At 31.5% G+C, this 17,762-nt stretch overlaps 1 protein-coding gene across 1 annotated transcript in view; it reads left to right on the top strand.

Annotated features, from left to right (window-relative positions):
• The window catches only part of LOC145328285 (uncharacterized), a 46,688-nt gene that overhangs the window by 18,259 nt on the left and 10,667 nt on the right, over nucleotides 1-17,762 (top strand). The window contains exons 13-19 of the mRNA XM_080171908.1: nucleotides 2,077-2,129; nucleotides 10,296-10,374; nucleotides 11,749-11,818; nucleotides 14,477-14,590; nucleotides 15,126-15,196; nucleotides 15,782-15,865; nucleotides 16,172-16,310. Coding sequence (XP_080028034.1) covers nucleotides 2,077-2,129; nucleotides 10,296-10,374; nucleotides 11,749-11,818; nucleotides 14,477-14,590; nucleotides 15,126-15,196; nucleotides 15,782-15,865; nucleotides 16,172-16,310 — 610 coding nt within the window. The remainder of the gene's footprint in view (nucleotides 1-2,076; nucleotides 2,130-10,295; nucleotides 10,375-11,748; nucleotides 11,819-14,476; nucleotides 14,591-15,125; nucleotides 15,197-15,781; nucleotides 15,866-16,171; nucleotides 16,311-17,762) is intronic.

Genomic DNA, 17,762 nt, shown 5'->3' with positions numbered 1-17,762 from the left:
ACTTAAAAAATCAAACTCTACATCTTGTGGCAGCAAAAAAAGGTAAACTTGACCTTAATGAAACCACTCTAACCAAATCTTTACTTTAAACAAGGATGACAACATCCATAAAAGCGAAGCACTGAAACGGTAGGACAAACGGACATTAACGCTTGTTAGAACTGAATAATCAGAATATAAATGTATAAGAGTCGAAGCAAAAATTGTAAGTAATTTTTTTTGAAAAACTGCTTTATACAGGATAATGTTTATGGACATACTTACATATGTATTTCGGACTTGATTATAGAGTTGCTTCGCTTATAACATTATACTTTGTTGTCCCAGAAATCAATATACCAAAAATCAGATGAATCGGATGATTAGATCACATAAAAATTTGATGTTAAAAAAGTAAAAAAATCAACATATTTAAAATGGACGTACGGAAATTTTGGTAATGATTATAGAGTTGCTACGCTTTCTAAATCGTACCTAACTACTGAAGGAATCACCATGAAAAATTTGAAATCGATAGGACGATTCTAACATGCCTAAATTAACGAAAAAAAGCTATCCGTTATGGACGGACGTACGGACGGACCTACCCTAATTATGGAAAAGCTTCGCTTTTAATAAAGCCAATCTCATATGGGGGTATCATTATGTCACCAATAAAAATTAGACAAAATATTTTTTTTCTCTGGTGCAATATCCCTGTAACTTAAAAAGAGTTCAGGGAGAAGAATATAAAAGGGTGACAACTATGAAAAGAAAATGGGCATCTGATTGGAAAAGCAATTATAGAAAATCATTGCCGTATTATATTATGCAAATTTTGCACTTTTAAAGCTTAGTTAAGCCCTCTATTTGCCATTTCAAATTGTTTCTATTTTGCTGTAAATCAGATATGGGTAATTTGAAATACAGTTCTTAATTTACGAGAAAATCTGGTGCTTGGCAGCCGCCCATTTTAAGGGTGTCTTGACTGCGGCAGTTGCCTTACTCATGGCTAAAAAGCAACAGAAATTTGAGCAAATATATTGCCGACTGTAACTGCAGTTTGTTTGGAAATGCTGCTGCTTAACAATGGTTACAGTTTTTATGATATATTGGCGGCTGATTAGTATGTCAGGGCGGCTTATGGCAGCTGACAATTTGGGGAAAGGATGGATCCTGAATAAAAGGCGGATAAGTACGGCTACTAGTGCCGAGCCTTAGTTCTTTATTTCCACAATATAACTCAAGGTCAAAAAATAAAAATTTGGTGTGCAAAATTTATGACGGCGCTGAAGCAACCTAATTTTTGAATTCAGTATTTAGGTGGCCCTCCTGTCTTTAGCAACTTACTATTTGGAACAAAAAGAATCCACAAACAAAGTGATTTAAATATTTGTGACTATTTAAATTTGATTTATAGCTCTCCAAAGCTATATAAAAATCTGTAAAAAAATTCCACGCGTGTTCTGACATAGAGTGTGAAAGATGTTTTAATTAATTTTCCAATAAGGCTTCGAAATCGGTGGATTAGAACTAGTTCATCAGCCACACTGAATAATCATGTATAGCATCGTATTACAAACAATTTCTCATGCATTTTAAAATAAAAATCATAAAATTAATGCAAGTTATGGTATTCCGCGGGTATTTTTTTTGATAAAAAATAGTTTTATAGTTGAAAATATAAGGTATGGGAAAATATATCCTACATTGTGCACCTTTATAATTTTAATTGAGACACCTGCCAGAATAATATTGATATGATTGAGGCTACAATCCTAGTGTAGCCATAAAAAGTGTTTTGGTCGACTCCTTTCAATTTAGTTTTAACCTTTTGAAGGGTATCAGTACTAATTGCTACTTAAAATAGTTTTACCCAAACGAATAAGAGTAAGATACTTTTTTAAAAGCGATTTAGGCCATCTCAATTAACATTATGGCATGACATTCTGTTAAAATGGTTTTAAAACAACAACTTTGCGTTTAGTTAAAAATTTAAATTTATTTTAACAATTAATTGACCATTAAGAATGACTTGATATTGGTCCAAAAGTGAATTGTAATGAGTTTAAAAATGATTATTGGCGCTACTAAGGACGAGGAGAGTGGATTTCTACCTTGCCTGGCCACCAGAACTAAACAAAATACAGGTAATTATTCTATGTTGTTTAATTGCATCATACTAAAGATGCTAAAACAAAAACTGCCACTGCCATCTCGTGTTTCACTTTCGAAAGAAGCTCTTTATAGTGCCTATAAAAATGACTCCTTTCAATACAAATTAACATTGATAGGCCAATTCACAGACTAAATTACCAATGGCATCCCAGCATACATTTTAATTGACAAATTGTAGGCCAGTATGACGTCATTGTTTATAGGCACTTTAAAAGCTTCCTTTGGAAACATATCTTATCCTACACAATGTGAACAGTTTTTGAAAAAGTCGTGCAATTTATGACAATCTCTGTTATGCTATTTCATTTGCTTAAAATCTGCTTTTTTTTTAAAAGCAACGCTTTTCTATAATTATGGTCGATCCGTACGACCGGAACGGATAGCTTTTCAACCGTTTCTGTGCTTCGATTTTATGGATGTTGTCATCCTTGTTTAATAAAATCCAATGGGTTAAAACTGTGAAGGATATCAGTGACTAGTAATTATAGTAATAGACAGTTAAAATAATTTATGTGCTTGGGGCCAGCTTATACCAACAACAAAATTAGTTCGGAAAAAAATCACGAAACCTATACGTGATTTTCAGCTATCGTTGGGGGGCAACTAGAATTGACGAGCTTCTCTTCAGCCCCCCCCCCCCCAAATATTATTTCAGATTTACTTCGCTTGTTGGCTTTACCTTATTCCTGGCTTAAGACAACTTTTTCTAAAATATTGAAGGAAAGATGTAATATTCCAAGCAAAATATAATGTAAAATTTAAACCTAATAAAAGAAAGTTCTTGTGGATATAATTTCAATTTTACGGTGGGAAATGCAATATTTTGTTTATGCAAAATCAGGGATAGGGCATACTAAGAAAAAAATTTATGAAGTGTAAGACCGTCAGATGGACGTCTCCTGTATATAGAGTATGAAGTTAACAATAATGTTTTCTAAGACGTAATAATTATTTTTTTTTTCAAAAGTCATACCATTTCATCCGTGGGGCAAAATGCAAATTTTGAAAAGAAACTAAGAACGTTAAGATCGTAAAATTTTTAACATGCACTTCTGTTTGGGGGGGGGGAGGGGGTAAAAGAAAAATGCTGTTCCCCCCAAAGTACCTTGTCGAGCGCCTTCACAACCCACCGTAAGTTGAAATAAATTTTGAATAAAAGGGGGGGGGGGGGGGTGTTGTAGGGAGGGGAGGGGAGCCATAGCAAAAATATCTCCTCTCCTCATATTGTCAATTTATTTCAAAAGTATGAGGGAGGAGCGGGTCAGTGTTCTTTAGGCACTTTGAGAGAAAGCATAGAAATATCCATGAAATGCTCTTTATTAAAAAGTTAAAAGGCATTTTAATGACGAAGTAACTCTGCAATTATAATGTGCTCTTGAAAAATGAGGAAAATCTAATGTATTTATAAATTTTTTTTTGATATTATTGTCATTGCCTCCCCTCCTAAGCGTCCTGGTATATGGACAAAGTTAAAGTCATGAATATGTGGGCGTTTCAAAAAAAACTGCGTTTTCCAAATTTGGGAAACAACCATTAGGATTACAAAAAAAATAATTATATGTCAATATTCTCTATAAAAATATGCATCGAAATTGTTACAGGTGTTTTTTAATATCTCTGAAAATAACTGCGCATTTTAAAGCATAAATATTTCAAAAGATGCGTATGATGCTTTTTTCTGGTAGTATTTTGTGCCTTAAGGTTGGTTATCAAAAATTTATTCACTTGAAAACAACATCTTAATACGGCCAATACAATTTTCTACCAATTACACTAAAAATTTCATTTAAAATTCCCTCACTGAAAACAAATATTCAGTTTTTCTTTTTGTATACTTAAGAAACATGACCTTAAAAATTGCTCATGTTCGTTAATTCCCACCCCTCATTTATTCCTATAATCCTTTAATTTGATTGACAGGTTAAGATATAAACTCATAATTTATCCATAATTTGTAATTAAATGCTTTTATAAAAAAAATTCTTTTGTCTTTAGAGATTTTTTTGTCAAATAAAAAGGAGTTTTTTTCTTTTTACTATAACCTACGTTATTAAAGAAGATTCTTTTACTGCAAATGCATCACAATCAAGAAATGTGAAAAAATGACAAATTGCAGTATCTTAAAAATGCTTTTGTGAGGAGCTAAAAAGCATTTCACCTTTAAAACTCATTAAGGTACTTTTCATATACCTTTTTCTAAATTAATATTGAAATTCTACGATTTTTTTTTTACATAATAGAAGAGTTATTTTAATTTTTCTTGCACAACATTTTTCACATAAAGCATTTTTGGCAGGAACAAGGGAATGCTATTCTGGCAAACAATGCTTTAGAGTTGATTTCTTAGATTTCCAGTTTAAACTTGATGATGAGATAAAGCAACTTTTGGCAGAATTTGATAAGAAACTAAAGCATTAATTTAGCACTTTTTGCTTTGTTTACTAAAAGCCGTGCTAAAAGGATTGTCAGAGTTTATCTGCCCGTTCAGTTTAAAGATGTATGAGCAGAAAAAAATGCCTTTTTACAACTTTTAAGTATTTTATCTAAATCATAAACCACTCGTAAATTATATGTTAAATAGTGAATAAATATATTAAAAATCCTAAAGAGTGAATAGCTGTAATACTTTGAAAAATATTTAAGATTGTTTAAATATTTATCTCATATACAAATTTAAATTCAAAAAAGGTTTTTACGACACCTAGCAATAAAATTCGGAACTACATAGCTATGTATTTTCACAATCATACATTTTACAATATTTGTTGTAGTTTAATTTTGCCTTTCTTAGCAACTTCTTGTATCTAATGGCTAAACACGTTGGAGGAAAGTGGCGAAATAGGAATCTAAAATAAAAAAGCTTCCCTGAAATCATGATTTAATAAGTACTGCAATAATCAAACCTAAAAACTTCTAATCTCCTCCGAATATTACATTTTACAAACCTTTTAAATCATTTAAAATATGGGTAATTTCCTCCAAAGTGCCTTGTAGAGCACAGAGTCCCCCCTTTCCCTACCATTAATGTAAAACAAAAAAAACGATCAAAGGGGCGGCATGTTAGAATTGTCCTATTGTTTTAAAACTGCATGTGATTCCTGTAGTAGTTAGGTACAATTTAGAAAGCGTAGCAACTCTATAATCGTTATTAGAATGTCTGTATGTCCATTTTAAACATTATGTTGATTTTTTTTACTTTTTAATAACAAATTTTTATGTGATCTAAATATCCTATTGATTTGGTATACTGATTTCTAGGACAACAAAGTACAATATTTTAAGCGAAGCAACTCTATAATCAAATCCTAGAAATGTGAGTATGTCCATAAACATTATCCTGTAATAAGCAGTTTTTCAACAAATCTACTAACAATTTTGCTTCGTCTCTTATACATTTAAATTCTGATTATCCAGTTCTGACATTCTACAAGTGTTAATGTCCATTTGTCCTATCATTTCAGAGCTTTGCTCCCATAGATGTTGTCATCCTTATTTGATAAATAATAAACAATGAATTTAATTTTGAGCTTTAGGCACTAGTCGCCGGAAGGAAAAAGCAGTTTTTTGAAAGGGGCTATCTGAGATTATTACAGATTCTGATATATACATATATAGACAAATGAAAAATGCAAAAAACAAAATCAAAAGCGTTCCTTCTTGGGAGAAAATCCGGGAAAAAGATTTTAGCTATCTTAAACCTAAAATTCACATTGACAAGCCTGCAAAAAATATACAGACATTTTAAACATGGCATTGCTCAGCACTTAGAAGTGGTAGAAAAATGCTACACATACCATTTGAAAGCTTATAACCTCTATTTTTTATATTGGTAGGTATATAACGTTTTTGTACTATTATTAGTTTTTGAGCTATCCTCTGAAGTATACACAAGTTTTAAAAATGCAGTTTTTTCTTGAGAATTTTAAGTTTGATACTTGTTACACAAACCTTTTTCAAATTATATTACTTAGCACCTAGAAGTTATAATTATTATTAGTTATATAATTATTTTATATAGGTAAAATTGTATATTTTGGGTACTTTCAATTTTAGCTTAATTAGAAATTGTATTTGAAATGTGTATAGTTTGTAGTAAGAACCAAGGAGGGAGGGGGGGGGGGGGTTATACACTTATAGGAAATGAAATTAAGTATAAAATTTTGCCCTGTATGTTTTTTGGCTTGTTGTTAAAGTAATTAACCTTTTTGTAAAATCTCTTATATGATTAAATCTACCAGTACAACTTTAAAAAATTGAATTTTGGCACTTTTCTTTTAGGGGCTAGTGGGTTATAACAGCCCCCAAAACACTAAAATCTATGGTCTGAGCATATTTTTTGAGATATCAAGCCAATTTTCTTAATGTAAACCTTTTTTTACATAATTAAGCTAAGTAGTCACTAAAGATTTAATTTTGTCACTTTCCTTCTTGGGGTTAGTGGGATATAACACCCCCCAAAACACTAAAATTTAAGGCTTAACTTGGGCTAGTGGGGTAAAATAACCCCTTAAACATTAAAATTATATCTCAGTATAATATTTTGCCCTGGCTGTTTGGACTTGTTGTTATAGTTATCAAATGATTCTTTTTTAATATTTTCTTTTATGATTGGATCTACCTTTAAAGCTTCAAAAATTGAATTTTGGCACTTTTTTGTAAAGGCTTTTGGGGTAAAAAAGCCCCTAAAACACTAAAATTGTAAAAATTTATCAAGCTAATTTTTGAATGTAAACATTTTTCACATAATTGAACTAAGTAGTCACTAAAGATTTCATTCTGGCTTTTTCCTTCTAGAGTCTAGTGGGGTAAAACACCCCCCAAAATACAAATATTATGAGTTCTGAGCTTATTTTCATTGATATCATGTTGAATTTTAATGAAAACTCATTTCACATAATGAAATAAAAATAATTTAGTTCTTGATAGAGGTTGCCTAATTGAAATCTATAGTGATTTGAAAAAAAAGTATTCATTAACAAAATCTGCGCAATATTTTTAAAAATAAGCCCAGGAAATAAAGTTTTAGTAGTTTTGGGGGCAGTTTTACCCCACTAGTCCATAGAAGGAAAGTGCCAAACTTAAGTTTTACTGGTAGATTTAATCATATAAGAGATTTTACAATGATCAGAGTTATAACTATAACAACAAGCCCAAACATCCAGAGCAAAATTTTATACTGAATTTCATTGCCTATAAGTGTATAAACTCTCCTTCTCTCCTTGGATCTTATAAGTTTACAATTGGGGGGTGTTTCACCCCACTATCCCCTAGAAAGAAAGTGGTAAATTGAAATCTTTAGTTGCTACTTAGCTCAATTATGTAAAAAAAGTTTACATTAAAAATCAGCTTGTTATCTATAAAAATAAGCTCAAGCCTTAAATTTTAGCATTTTGGGGGGTGTTGTACCCCACTAACCCCAAGAAGGAAAGTGCCAAAATGAAATCTTTAGTGGCTACTTAGCTCAGTTATGCAAAAAAAGTTTACATTAAAAAAATTGGCTTGTTATCTCTAAAAATAAGCTTAGACCTTAGATTTTAGTGTTTTGGGGGCTGTTATAACCTTCTAGCCCATAGAAGAAAAGTGCCAAAATTCAATTTTTAAAGTTGTACTGGTAGATTTAATCATATAAGATATTTTACAAAACGGTTAATAACTATAACAACAAGCCCAAAAACATCGAGGGCAAAAATTTATACTGAATTTCATTTCCTATAAGTGTATAAACTCTCCCCCTCCCTCCTTGGTTCTTACTACAAACTATACACATTTCAAAGACAATTTCTAATTAAGCTAAAATTGAAAGTACCCAAAATATACAATTTTACCTATATAAAATAATTGTATAAATAATGATTATTATAGCTCTTAGGTGCTAAGTAATATAATTTGAAAAAGGTTTGTGTAACAAGTATCAAACTTAAAATTCTCAAGAAAAAACAGCATTTTTTGTGTATACTTCAGAGGATAGCTCAAAAACTAATAATAGTACAAAAACGGTATGTACCAATATAAAAACTAGAGGTTATAAGCTTTCCAATGGTATGTGTAGCATTTTTCTACCACTTCTAGGTGCTGGACAATGACATGTTTAAAAAGTGTGTATTTTTTTAACAGACTTGCCAATGTGAATTTTAGGTTAAAAATAGATAAAATATTTTTCCCGGATTTTCTCCCAAGAAGGAACGCTTTTGATTTCGTTCTTTGCATTTTTCATTAGTCTATATATGTATATATCAGAATCTGTAATAATCTCAGATAGCCCCTTTTAAAAAACTGCTTTTTCCTTCCGGCGACTAGTGTAGGCATAAGTTCGAATTTTTAATTTTTTTGTAAAGATCCAAGATGCTGTGAGTATTGGGTTGGATTTGTCCTATTTAATTTTTTATAGATTTATAAAGTGAGATATTATTTAGTTATTGAATCGTTTTGAAACTTTTGCCTTAACCTGCCTCGAGGGGTTAATCAAGGTGTTGATCAAAGTGCTTTTGATTAAAAATTTGTTAAAATATTTTTTTTTGTTTGTAAACAGTTACAAATATCTTGAATAAGAAAAAAATGTAAAGATTTTAATTTCAGGAAGTATTTTAGAATATTTTTCAAATCTCCCTAATTCTAAATTCTTTAGAAAGAAATCTTTGTTTTGATTTAAGAAGCAGAAGCTAACAAGGTTTGGTGATAGCTTATGATTTATACTATCTGAACAATAGTGCATTATAGAAATAGTTGCACCTTTCTTTTTGCTATATCAGCTGACGATTACCAGGGTAGGTTTCGTGATTTTCCAAGAATTGTTGAATAATTGTTGATGAGACGGACCGCCCCTGCATTTTTGGAAACTATGTACCTATCATAGAAGCCGTATTTTTAGAGATAATGAAAAACACCTGTTATAAATTTTATGTACTTTTTTACAGAGAATAAGGACATATAATCGTTTTTTCTGTATTCCTTCTGGTTGTGTCAGAAAAACGGAAAACGCAGTTTTTTCTGAAACACCGTGTATATAAGAAATAATTATATAATCACTTTTTAAAAAGTGTCCAAAAAGCTGCATTTTTAGTTCTTTAAAAATTGGCAAGTTCTTTTAAGTAAGTACTAACATTCTGACTAATTAAAATAAGATTGACTCTTAGCGTTTGTAAAAATATTAAATAAATATAATTTCCTATGTCTACGTATGCATGATGTGTCTACGCAAGTTGTTGCAGCGAAGCAATTCTTTAATGGCGGTCTTTTCGTCAATATAACAGCTTCGCCCATAGAGGCCTCTAAGAGTACTTGAGTAAAGGGGAGGGGGACATTTTTGTACGGGCGATATTTTTGTGAGGCATGATATTTTCTCCCTAAAATGATTACAAACCTTCCATGGAGCTTTAAAAAGCTTCACTGTAAAGGAGAACCATATCGGTTAGCGGTTATTGAGATCCTTCGCTACACACAAAAAAAGACAGAGTGACGAACTGTTACATTTGTATACCTAATGATTGTAAAATTCTAGCTGTCCAGATTTAAAGATAGCTGGCCCAGAAATGTCCATAATTTATTTCTAGTTTATAAGCTTCGCCTGTATAGATGTTGCTATCCTAGATGTCATAACATACACAATTGCTTGTGTCGAGTGAAAAGTACTTCTTACACACTCTAACCCTTTCACATATACAGCGTCTGCAAGTCTGTAACATTTTACAAAAATATCATATCTGTTAAGTATATTCAAGTAAGTAATGTTTGATGTTTGTCTGTCTGACTGTTCCCTTAATCTCTAAATGGACAAAAAAAATATGCTATATTTTCTAGTTTGGTTCGGAATTAGATTCATATAAGTACGTCCAAGCTTTTTTTATTTGTAATTTGTTGGGAGGGGGGGGGGGGGTAATTACATCCCTCTAAACAAAATTTACCCCCGGAGTAAATTAGTAAATTTTTTTGGGAGGGTAATAACCCCCTGTACCTCCCCCCCTCTTGGACGTCCTTGAGCTGTATTAAAACCGATTCGGAGCCATACTAAGAAATGTATCATATCGTATTATAGATATTTCCCCCATATAGTCAAATAATAATTGATTTATTTTGTTCCTGAGGCGAAGCACTGTGGAAAATGCTTTTAAGAACAAAAACATTTACGATTTTTTTTTCAGTTTCATCCAACGCAAGACCAAGCTTTAGAAAATACACAGTTAATGATTTCCAGTTTCTTAGAGTTCTTGGAAAGGGCAGGTAAACATGTCACTTTTTTTAAAAGGCCAGCTATGCGAAAAAAGCGGTCAAACGGCCTGACATACAGCTTACGTTTGAACATCGTGATGATAGGCATAGCACGTCTTTTTATAGCTAAGACTCAATAATGCACAGTATATGCTAAAAAACAAAGTTTACAGCCGCGATCATCCAAATTTCCCGCAATTTTTTATTTGTAATTTTCTTTAAACTTTACTTTAGTTTCTGTATTTAATTCCCAATTTCTTATATATTTGCAAAATGAATACGACGAAGAAAGTCGCTCAAAAAAATCTGACGTCATAAAAATCAGATATGAAGAGAGGAGGAGTGGGAAAGAAAATCCCGAAAAAAGAGATAATCACTCATTTTTATGACGTCGCATGCTGATTTTTTGAGCGACTTTCTTCGTCTTCTTGCAAAATATGTAGAAAGGCTTAAAATTGTACTATTTCTCCTGAACTCAATAAATCAGTTTTTCAGATCTATTATTGCTCTTAAATGTACAATGCTTTCTTTCGGATAAACAAAACTGTTTCGTAATTCTTTTAATGTTTTTGCAATGACGCATTTCATTGACCACTTTTACAAACAAGTCAAAAGATTAGTTAAACTTTTAACGGATCTACTGCAGTTTACATTAAAATGATTACCTTTAAAGGCTGTTAACGGCAAACGGCGGGACGTATAGATTAGTCTCGCACAAAATTTTTACCGACAAAAGACGCCTACAAATAATCTGAAATAGTCATTACTCAATAATGCAAAATTATCTCGCATTGCACATAAGTACACGAAAAATACTTACTTGATTGTTTCAATGTTTATCTTCAGTGATGCTTTTCCTGCATCATTGGATCTTGGATTATCCAGATTATGTTAGGGCCTACTTTTGCTGCTTAAAAAGGTGCGCGGGCATGTACGTTTGGCCGTTTGGCGGCTAGCAGCCTTTAAAGTTTATGGATTTTTGTAGATAATTGTTACCACAAGTTTTGTATCGTGAACTGCACTAGATTCCTTTTAACAATTACAATTATATTCTTGGTATATATTGTAAGATTTTAGTCGAATTGAACCATTATATGTTTTTTTTCGGTTTCTTGTTTTTAATCCTATTTATTTTGTGGAAATTTAATTCACTATATTTGTAACTAGCGTAGTGACTCTGCATTCAAAAGATTGGGAAGGTACCAAAAAGTATAGCCTAAAACATTATGAAATCTAAAGACTTAAATCTAAAGAATAAAAAGCTTAAATTATCCCGCGACATGTATAAAGCTTCCCTTCAATCGGTTCTGTACTTAACGAAATCTTAATCTACAAAATTTTTTTTACTTTAAATACTACGATAAATTGACTTTTTATCTGTTTTAGTTTTGGTAAGGTGTTGTTAGCAAATCTGAATGGAGATAGTTTATTCTATGCAGTTAAAGCACTAAGAAAGGTAAAGTAATTTTTAACAATTTGTAAATATTCTAATTTGCATTTGTATTACTTTTTCTTTTACTAGCCCCTAGAGACCTCTAGTCTAGAGACCTATGAGAATCTATTCTAATGAGGAGAACCTGAACGGGTCAGCGGTTAGCGAGATCCTTCAGTACAAACAAACAGACAGACAAACAGACAAAGACACATCCTGTTACTTTATTATAAGGATTTGTTATTAACTAAGTTAAAAATTAATTTGACTGTTATTTACTCACACTCCACTTCTATTAAAGTCATTTTAATGTAGCTTAGACTTAACGATAGCATTTAATTGGTGTTTTTGTACAGTAATTTTTAAAAGTATGCATTCACATTTTTTTTGGTGATGAATATGTGTTTTTAAATTATGTAGTCTAAACCTTAAGTTTGAGTTATATTTATAATTATGATACACTGACGGACGTACCACCCTAGTTATAAAGTATCTGCGCTACTAAAATATGTTATGTAGTCTAAGCTAATAAAATATGTTATGTAGTCTAAACCTTAAGTTTGAGTTATATTTATAATCATGATACACTGACGGACGCACCACCCTAGTTGTAAAGAATCTGCGATACTAAAGTAAGAGAAATCATAATTAAAGAAATTATGTAAATATGAGAGGTCAAAGTTTTGTAAAAAATGTTTCTTGTCCATTTAGTAAATGAAAATGTAAATGAAGCTGAACCAAATCTATCCACCTGATCTAGTTTATTTATATTTTTAAAATTTAAAAACATAAAAAAGGATGATTGTTTTCAAAATAAACAAATATAAATCAATTAAACCTATAAATTTTGAAAATGACTACCTAATGAACTATGAAGTAATTATCCTGTTATAAAATGTAGTAAGGTTTTTTTAACAACTGAACCGATTGGGTTCTGCAATATAGGGTAGCTTTATATTGGTTCCGGCTTGGTTTAAGGCTATACCATTGTTGATATGCCCTTGTCGTAGAATAGTTGCTACATTAATGAATTTTTTTGACATTATTTCAAAACATATTTTGTTGTAAAACTTAATATTTCCGTAATTTTTTTGCTATAATTCTTAAAAAGTTAGCAGACTATGAAATTAAAATCTCCCAAAGAACCTAATTTTCACCTGAGACACTTATTTTTAGTTTTATCACTGACCTATATCTTAAAGGTATAAATCAAGTAAATTATGCAATAAGAATTAACAAAACGTTCTGTATGTCTGTTTTGTCACACTGTCAGACTATACATAGCTTTTCTGTGCGTTATCAATTCTAACTTAACCAATAAAAGTGTATACACACAAGGACTTCTAAGCCTTTTTTTTTTGGGGGGGGGGGGTTATCTTTATATCATATTGGCAAGAACGTCCAAGCTTTTTTTTATTTTGGGGAAGGTATACAAATTTATTTGGAGGGGGGGGGGTAATCATCCCTTTAACACCCCCTCCCCCTTGGACGATCATGAATACACGCATACATGCTCAGACCTGAAAATTCGCTTTAATATCTATTTATAATATTTATTTGGAATTCCTCTACCCCTATCTAAAATTGTCATTTGAATAGTGTAGAATTTGATTTTACTTGGTTAAATTGTGTTATGACTTCGCTATTATTAAGCATTATAAAACAAAACTGCTCTGAAAAATATTCTAAAGATAGATTAAGCGCATAAGTGTAGCTAAGGTGAATGAAAATTAAATGTTTTTGAAGGATTAAAACTAATCTAGATTTATTTAGATTTTCGCCAGTTTGTTATTTTTCTGCGTTTTATAGTAGCGCAGCTGGATTAGAATAAGTGGATTTCCATGAACAAGACTGTACCTTAATGTAAAATTAACAGGATGTCGCTCTGTGTGTCTTAAGATCTTGCTAACCGCTGGACTGTTATAATAGTCCTTCTTCACACTGAAGCTTTTTTTTTAGGTCCTGGGAAGTTTTATGAATAAATGTTTGGCCAGGGCCTTGGGTGTAGGGTATCTCCACCCTCCCAAGAAAAATCAACCCTTGAACCACCCCCCTCCTTTTTAAATTGTTTTCTACTTTTAACTTTTAAAAAGAAACGAAAGTGGAACGGTTGACTCAGCTCCTTCAATCCAGGCCTGTTGAGCTGATAGTTTCTTGATAAATAAACTAACAGAATCACATATTCAGTGTTTTTGCCAATACCAGCTAAATAATATTATTTCTAAAGTTGCTTTATCTAAGAATCTTTTTCTGTCAACACGAACTTCTTTTCGCGCAAAAATTTCCATGAGCAATGAACATTTACTTATTTATGTTGTCATCCTTGTTGCATATTTATTACCTTCTATAGTATATTTGTCTTGTTGAAAGCTAGTAAAACGCAGTGCAAAGGAATTCAAAGAATGAAAGAATAGTCCGTGGCAATTTGACTTAACAATCGTTTTGGAAAATTAAATTAATTAAAAATTAATTGTAAGAGCGCAATAACGTATATTTGTTAAATCAGTAATTTCATCTTTTGTTATTTTATTTTCGTCATTTGTATGACCCTAAGGACGAGCAAATCACTAGTCTCTATATTGTTTGTCTGTTTAAAAGGCAGCAATCTTATTTCATTTAAAAAGTATCAGTTTTTATAAAAACCTTAGTATTTATTTGAATAAAATTAAATTTTAATTTTAGGACACAGTGCTGGAAGACGACGACATTGAATGCATTCTGATAGAGAGGAAAGTTTTGGCGCTGGGGGTGGAGCATCCATTTATCTGCTACCTGTTCTGTACATTCCAAACTGATGTAAGTTTAAGGGATCTAAAGGGATAAGACAATGGCCGATAAATTGATGCACATTCCTAATGATACACAAAATTACCCCTTTCGTAGATTAAAAATTGTGGTTGAAACGTTAAAACAACTTAATGAATCAACCAATAAAATTTACTAAAGTCTCCAACTAATAAGAAAACGTTATTATAAAAAACTTTGGGGACTAGTGCAATAAACAGCCCATTGTCCTCTCTCTCTCTGTGTAAGTTTACAGTACTTCTGTTCGTATGTCAGTACGACCGATTAAATCAGCTGATTAACGGTCATTCAATTTCTTTATATGTAGTCTTTATGCACATTAACTAATTTTATTGTATAATAGTTTACTGATGTTCAGTTTAATTCAAGTCATACATATTCTCTGACTTATAAAAAATCTGACATATTCTCTGAGTATTAAAATAGAGGAGAATTTATGTTTTGTATTTTTTTATCATTCTTATGTTATATGCCATAGATTAATCAAAAAGAAGAGACTTAGGTTAAGATTATTATTCTATTTTAGTCACACATATTCTATGCCATGGAGTATTTAAATGGAGGAGACCTAATGTTTCATATTCAACAAGAAGGAAGGTAAAAATACGACTTATTTTTGAAGCCAATATTATATTGTTTTGTTTAACATAAATGGTAAGGCTTTTTCATTTTACATAGGGATAAGACATTGGACGATAAAATTATGGACATCCTCAAAAATGTTTAACAAAATTACCCTTTCTGTAGATTAAAATTATTGGTGGAAAAGTTTGGACACTGAGTTATTTAAGCAAACAAAATTTAACATAAATGGATATTTAATACCGGGTCAAAAAATGAATTTAAATGAAAAATATATGTGTCATTTAAATCAAAGAAAATGGTTCCCACGTTCGAAAAATTCTCCCACGCTTGAAATTCTTGAAAAAACCTAATTAAATGGATATTTAAACAAACGGAATATCACGTTTTATGCAATGGAACGCAATTTTACCCAACTAATCAAGATTTAATAAAAGACCCCAAGGTTTTTGAGCCAACGAATGAGAGAGGATATTTATAAAAGTTTGGGTACTAGTGCAATTTATAGTCAAGTGTCCCCTTTATCCTTTATACTAAAAAAGTAATTTTTAAAAAAGATATATTAGCTTACTATAAAGCTAAAAATATGATTATTTTCAGATTTAATGTAGATAGAGCAAGATTCTACGCGGCAGAAATAGCATGTGCTTTGAGATTCTTACATAAAAATGGAATTGTATACAGGTATAGTTTTTTTTATCGTATTACAGGCATTTTTCTGTTGAAGTAAACTGAAAAATTTAGTAGTAATTCCAGTTTTGTTAAACCCGATATTAAACACGGTTTGGCTCAGAACTGGTTTTAATCCAGCGGAAATGAATAGGATTATAATCAATACAAAAATAGTAATTTATCGCGTCATATTAGAAACAGCTTTCCGCAGAAATTAAAACAAAAGCCATAATATTAAAACCAGTTTTGTTTAAAAGCTCAATTACTTTGGTTTCTTCTTTCAAAATCATCCTTGATTAAATTGAATTTGTATGTTAGGGACCTGAAACTTGACAACCTGTTGCTGGACGCTGAGGGACACATCAGGATAGTTGACTTTGGCATGTGCAAACTGGATATCTACCTTGACAGAGCTGCCGACACTTTCTGTGGCACCCCTGACTATATGGCTCCTGAGGTATTATTATATTTACCTGGACAGAGCTGCCGACACTTTCTGTGGCACCCTTGACTATATGGCCCCTGAGGTATTATTATATTTACCTGGACAGAGCTGCCGACACTATCTGTGGCACCCTTGACTATATGGCCCCAGAGGTATTATTATATTTACCTGGACAGAGTTGTCGACACTTTCTGTGGCACCCCTAACTACTTATATGGCCTATTTAAAATATTTATTGTTCTCGTATAGATTATAACAAAAATTCAGCATATCGATTAAAAAAACTAAGAACTTTAAAGTCTCTTTAGCGGCCATTTTGATATTCATACTATTTGATATCAATAACTATACCGTTTTGTAAATAAGTATTAGTACAAATAAAATATTATTGAAAAGTTATTACCTGTGAAATGAAAGTAACTATATGGCTCACTAGGCAGCTAAGCATACATATCACAAGAAAATCTCCCTTCTTTTACTCGGGGTTTTAGAGATAGGGCTTAAACGAGAATAAAATTCTTAATCCCGATTTAGATATTAATAATGGACTTTAAAAACTATTTTCTAATAATTTAATTCCAAATAAAGCATATGAATATAATGATGAATATCGTTATTCTACAAATTGTGGAGGGGGGGGGGTTTGAAAATATTTTTCCACCTTTTACTTATCCTTTCATCCCTGCTTATACTTCCCCCACATGCCTATAGTATTAGTAATCATTAACAACAGTTTGTTTTAACTAACAGGCTGTAAAAAATCTGTTTACTATTTCATTTAGAATAATAAAAATCCTTTTACATTGCAGGCATAAGAACTACTTAGCATTAATGTAGCAATTTAAAAAGAAGGAAGGGGTTTAGATTGATAGTTAATTTATAAGATTTAACCTGATTACTTAAGTAACTTATAGAGAAGCTTTCCCTATGAAATATTATACAATGAGTTGTCATTATTCATTTTCCAGAAAGCTAAAGTAATGCATAAATTTTGAAATGAGTCATGAGAAATGTTTAAAAATTCCACAACAATACACCTTAGCATAGGGGATATTGCACCTCAAGATACGAAACTATTCCCACATTTTAAATAGGAGTCCTAATTTGTAACATATGTGTAATGCAAATATTTTTGCCTTCTGCATCACTTCCAGACTGGTGAACTAATAACTTTATCCAAGTAATTTGGTAGGCTTGTGTTTTTGACATTATACATATCGACAATACCAAAATTTATAAAATAACGCCACTAGAGGCCTCTAGGGGCACTTGATTTGGTTAGTGGGCGGGAGTAAACACCGTAATTATAAAAAGAGAAAAATATTCTAGGAGGATTTCTCTTTGGAAGGTGAAAGTACCCTCCCCAAAAAAAGTTTAAAACCTTACCTGGGCCTATAAGTAGCTTCACAGTAAAAAAGACCTATATCTGTTTAGTGGTTAGAGAGATCCATTGCTACATAGACA

This window comes from Acartia tonsa, chromosome 1, assembly GCF_053477335.1.
Source record: "Acartia tonsa isolate MP-2025a chromosome 1, ASM5347733v1, whole genome shotgun sequence".
Classification (NCBI taxonomy): domain Eukaryota; kingdom Metazoa; phylum Arthropoda; class Copepoda; order Calanoida; family Acartiidae; genus Acartia; species Acartia tonsa.
The sequence above is the reverse complement of the archived record's forward strand: the minus strand, read 5'-3'. Positions and strand labels throughout refer to the sequence as shown.